Source organism: Condylostylus longicornis, unplaced genomic scaffold (genome assembly GCF_029603195.1).
Source record: "Condylostylus longicornis isolate FDR11 unplaced genomic scaffold, ASM2960319v2 ptg000081l, whole genome shotgun sequence".
Classification (NCBI taxonomy): Eukaryota; Metazoa; Arthropoda; class Insecta; order Diptera; family Dolichopodidae; genus Condylostylus; species Condylostylus longicornis.
The window spans coordinates 929,393-935,521 of record NW_026578049.1 but is presented as its reverse complement, the minus strand read 5'-3'; the positions used below and the strand labels follow the sequence as shown (position 1 = coordinate 935,521).

General features: G+C 23.3%; 1 protein-coding gene across 1 annotated transcript; it reads left to right on the top strand.

Annotated features, from left to right (window-relative positions):
* Positions 1-523: 523 nt before the first annotated feature.
* Positions 524-2,814, top strand: LOC129613283 (uncharacterized). The gene is made up of 4 exons (XM_055527282.1): positions 524-665; positions 1,750-2,013; positions 2,059-2,559; positions 2,771-2,814. The coding sequence occupies exons 1-4, from the start codon at positions 524-526 to the stop codon at positions 2,812-2,814; spliced, it is 951 nt and encodes a 316-aa protein (XP_055383257.1).
* The last annotated feature ends 3,315 nt before the right edge of the window (positions 2,815-6,129 follow it).

Below are 6,129 nucleotides of genomic sequence, written 5' to 3'. Positions count from 1 at the left end.
GCATTCAAAGAAAAGAAAAGTTCATAGTTTGGATTATTTGTAATTATTCCTGCGACATGAATAAATTTTTTTAAATGCCAATCATTAATGATATTAAAATAAATTTGACAATTTTGACGATAACATTAGTAATGATAAATTAATAATGGTTAACAGCCCAAACCTTAATTGCCAATCAGCAACATTACAAAATTTTCGACTATGAAACTGTCATTTATATCTTCTGTAATTAAAATTTCTTAGTATGTTGTTAAATTATTTTGTCTTTTAATAACATATAAAAATTTAAATAATTAATTCACCAAAAAAATAAATTATATAAAAATTGAAGAATTGTCAAAACCTTAGAAAGAAGTAGTCTTTTTTTGTATTTAATATCCCCGTTCATAAGTAAGCACAGGCAGTGCAAAAAGGAGTTTTCTTGAAGAAACATTTAAATTTCATTCTTCATTAAAGTAGAAGTTTTTGCTTGCGAATTTTTTAAGTTCTATTTCTGATTGTTTTTTTTAATTACATAATTTCAATGATATCTGTGTCAAGAAGATTTGTGACATATTTAAGAAGTAAAACGTATGATAAAAAATTAAGAAATATTTTGGAATTAGATAAAAGAGAGAAACAAAAATTTTTGGATTCATTTGACATGGTGTTATCAGATTGTGACGGTAAGCGTTCTTTTACATAATAACCATTTGTTGATTTAAAGTGCAATATATCACAAGTTAATTAATTAGTGTAAATTTTAAAGGGATTTATATTTAAATAATTTTAAAGGGATATTTGTAAATAATTAATTATACTTAAATTAATCGCATTTTACGACATGTGAAATTTATCTAAAATATTAAAAATGACAGAAAAAAAAGAGATCATCATGTTAAATCTGTGATATCCGTACCGTACAAAAACTTTCTACAAAATAATGTATATATATAAGAGATCATAAGTTTTAAATTAATAAAATTTTTCAAGTGAAATTTGAAAAGGAAGCGTTTTAAAACTTTTAGTTTTATGACGGTTACGCAGCTATCATAAGTACTTGTACAACAATGACAATATTTTACTGAATTATTTGCCGTATTATTAAATTCGTTTAAACAATTACCAAGAATTTTGATTTATAAAAGTTTGTTCTTCTTAGGAATAAGAAATTCCTTAAACAGAAAAATAATGGTTTTTATTGTTTTCATCTCCGTCAAAAAATTATGCTAATTTTAACTTCCTCTTAGCTTTTAGCTCAATAAATTAGTGCGAAAATTTTATCTTTTTTGATACGCAATTTGTAACAGGAACGTATTTAACACCTACACAAGATGTAAGTGATATAAAAATCTTTTATTTTTAAATATGCAAATTTAATTTCAAAAGTGTATTTATAGAATTTCAAACAAAAGGTGAAACCTTGTCTGTTTAGTAAAATATTTTGTTTTACGTTCGCCCAAATATATGCAAATTTTTATTTTATGCAAATTGATTTATGTACTATAAATTTACTAAAAATTTTGTGTATAGTATAAGTGCGAACTATATTATAGTTGTATAATTTCCTATGTATATTGTATGAACACAAATAATTCGAATTCATATGAATATTAAACGAATTTTAAAATTTATTTTTAAATAGAAATTACTTTAATATAAATGTAATTTTAAACTTAATTATAGCTATGTATATACTTACATAAATACTTTCAACTATATTTATAACGAAAAATAAAATATAATATTAATTGTTCTTTTACTTCACAGGTGTTCTTTGGCATGTAAATGATCAAATAAAAAATTCTGGATTAGCATTAAATCTTCTTAAAGATGCTGGTAAAACTTGTCATCTAGTTTCTAATAACTGTTTACGTTCCGAAAATGAATATTATGATAAGTTAACACAAATCAATGTGAAAAATATTTCTGAAATAGAAGTTGTAACACCAATTAAATCAGTCATAAATTATTTGAAAAAAATTGATATGAGAAAACCGATATACACAATCGCTGATAAATATTTCAATGAATGTTTGGAAAAATCTGGATTTAAAGTATTAAATATTGAAAATAAAATATATGAAAATGTACAACAATTTGTCAATGATTTACCAGTAAAAGATGAAGTTGGTGCTGTTATTTTTGATATTGATTTAAATTTAAATGTTGCGAAATTAGATAGAGCAAATAAATATTTACAAGAACCGAATTGTTTATTTATGGTTGGTGCATGTGATTATGTAATACCATTAAAAGAAGATTTAAATGTTATTGGACCAGAAATATTTATAAATTTATTAAGAAAATTATCTAATAAAAGACCATATGTTTTAGGAAAACCAGGTGTTCTTTTAGCTGAATATTTATTTGAACGTTTTAATATTATTGATCCAAAACGTGTTCTATTTATTGGTGATAATTTGGTTCAAGATATTGGATTTGCATTAAATAATGATTTTCAAGCATTATTAGTTCTATCAGGTGCTTCAAATAAAGCTGATGTTCAACAATTGCCGGAAGTAAAACAACCACATTATTTTGCTAATAGTATTGTAGATTTTGTTGAATTTTTTAATGATTTGAAAAATTGAAATTTTTAATGAGAAGTTATTAAATACTTTTATCCTCAAAACTATTAAATTAAATAAACATATAAGTTTGAATTTTGTACAGATAAACCAAATTTTAAAATAATTTATAAAGATCGTATAAAATTATTTTTTATTCGTATAAATTTGTATGATTAAAATAAATTGATATTAAATGTAACGAAATCTGTTTTTCATAGGAGTATTAGCATTAAATAATGATAAGGATAATTTAATTTCATGAAACTCTGTGAAGATTTCATTATTAAGAAAATTGGGGCCTTTTGCAACGTTCGTTCATATACAAAATTGAAAAATCTACTATTAATAATTACAATAATATTATTTATTGTATATCACTTTTATTGAAATACAATACTTCAATTGACCTACACACATATTCCATATGTATAAGACCGATAATCTTGAATTTATTATGTGCGCATTAGATTCATTAATATATAGTGTAGAACCAGTTTAATTTCCGCATTAATAAATTTATATAGATCATATTTTTGTAGCATATTATATATTTAATCCTATTATGTATTTTGGAATAATGCATATATACATATATAGCTTGCAATAATTCGATATGTAGATAATATTCTTAAATTTGTTTTCATTACACGCTACACATACCCATAGTAATAAATCTGGTAGATTTTGTAAAATAATAAAAAAAAAACAAAAAATTGTAACATGAATTTTTATAACTGCAATAAGAAAACGTCGACACGCTTTAAATGTTTTCTCTCAAAAATTTGTTTTTAATTCATCTCTTAACACCGTTCAAACAAAATAGAAACCATCTTGAAAATTAAAACAGAATATGTAAACCATATGTAAGTAAAAATATGCAGTCAACGCTCTTATATAATTATCGCGAAAAAAAACCACACAAAACAAAATATGTAAATTGCTTATATAAGAAATCCGGAAATTGGTCAACTGTTTTCTTTTCTGTTTCTTGTCATCGCAATGATAATTTTAACATAATTTTTACAGTCTTAAATAAAATTTAATTATTATAATTTTAATTTATTGTCAATTTAATGTTTTATTGAAGTCTGCAATCTAAAATATACGTAATTCCTTGCGTTGTAGAAAATTTGTAGGAGGTCTATGATTTTTTTATTTTTACATAATAAATTTTAATATAAATTTGAAGTCGGTTCGTTATTCTAATTATGTATCTAAAGTATTTGTTTACATTGTCTTGCACATGTTTGATAATTGTAAAGCAAAATATAATTTTAATTGACCTAAAGATCTTAATTACACTGTAAAAATATTAGTTTATTAAATTATTTATAATTTAGTGCGGGTATATTACTTAGCATATTGTATGTGTGAACTCTATTAAACAGTGTTGTATTTATACAAATAAATTTTTACAGAGTGGGTTATGTTCTTGTATATTTTCTATGAAGATTTATGTATGATTTTTCTAACTATATAAGATTTTAACTTCTATTTTCATTTCGATTTCTCATTTTGTCCCATAAAATATTAGGTGAAATTTTTAAAATTAAATATGTCACTTTTTACTATATAGAATGATTACAGTATTCTGCGAAATTCACTTAAATTAAGTAGGTGAATTTTGAATATCGCGAATTCCATGTTAGTCATTGGGACAATTCAACAAAAATATATGTGGTTCTGTTAAAATCATTTTTAAAAAATTTTTGGTATTATAATAATAACCAATAAAGTCTTGTAGACCAACATTTTGTGTGTATATGCTTTGAATATTAGTCATCAAGACCGATTTGAATTTTCAATTTTTGGTCAAAATCGGATCGGCATAGTTTAAATACATTTTCCCTCATCATATTTTTGCGTGCTCAACAAAAACATAATCTTATTTAAAATATGAAATATATACGATATGTCTAAATGGATATACTCGTATGTATGTACATGTGTAGGAGAACGTATGCAATATATGTTTGACTTCAATAAAATTCGCTTTAATATTATTAAATTGATATCAAAACAGAAGAAAAAATGAGAAAAATTTACTGAAATGAAGCAATTAAAGAAGACAAAGAAACTTTTCTTTTCAGTCTCTTTCACATATTACGTATGTATGTATGTTATAAGTAGGTTTATGATAACATCACTCTAAACTAAACAGTCTTAACTAATATAAAATAAAAACAATAATAGCAATCATATAATAAAAATAATTCTAATTCAATACTATGTCATCTTTTCATATATATTTTATAAATATCTTAAATTCTTATACGTAATATACACATTTACAAAAAAAAACTCGTAATTATACAAAATATGGAGAAAAAATAAACTGTAAATATAGTGTACAAAGATAAGAGTATAAAAGTGAATCCTAATCAGAAATTATTTTCGATTTTATATGTATATTAAGTTGTACATTACAATTAAAGGACTACTTAATCCAATTTATGAATGGTTTGAAATGAAATGAGTTGATGACTATAGGATGTAATTAGCTGCCAATTCTAATTCTCCTCTTATTTTAGTCTCGGTATTATTAATAGTAGTATTACATATTGAAGCTCTTCGATTTAGAATTACGGGAAATTTAGATTTTGTTTAACATTAGTCTATATGGCATAGTATATTGTCAATCTTGTTTGTTTCTTCAATAAATTTATTCTGACAAATATCCATAACAGATTCAAAGTAGTTGAAGCTAGCGAAATTTTAGCGAAAAAGATCATTTTCTCGAAAAAGTTATGTTTATTTTATTTTTGCAGAGCATCAAAAAATGATCCATTAGATACCCAAGCTCCATTTTCATTTCTCTGTAATTATATTTTAAAAAATTATTATTGTTTCATATATTTTTCAAAATGTATCTTATTCACAATATACTATATGAAAGACTAAGCACAAAGTTTTGAAAAATTTCATTCCAGTCCAAACTAGGAACGATATGTGACTCATTTCATAAATACTTTTTCAGCATAGCTTTTTTTTATGTATTTAAACTGTAACTGGCGAAAAATTTAAAATTCCGAAAAATCGCTCGGACTATCAAAAAGCTTAGCCAAACAAGTTCTACACAAAAAAAATTTATTTTACAGAATTCATTTACATTTCAAGTGGAAAATCATTATAATTATACACTTTTTAAAACTTAACCCTTCAAATATTATGAAACGACAACATATGTAGATAACACATGTATATACATACACATTTGGAAAATATATAAATATCCTATAAAAAAAAAAAAAAATTTCTATTAAAGAAGCTCGAATTTTTTTTACTTTGTTTTTTAACTCCGATCTCATTTCTTTTCTATATTATTGTAATATAAAGACGTGCGCAATCATTTTCATTTACTCTGCGTAATCGTGTGCTTACATAATATAAATAAATAAAAATAATACATATATATGTACAATTTATTGTAATTTAATATTTACCTACTTACTTTATATTTTATCATACAAAAACAAGTGTAAATGAGTTAAAAAAAAACATCAGGTGTAGAATAAAAAAAACAACACTCATTTTATCAATAAAATTCTTATTGAATTCATTACATTCAATTCCTTCA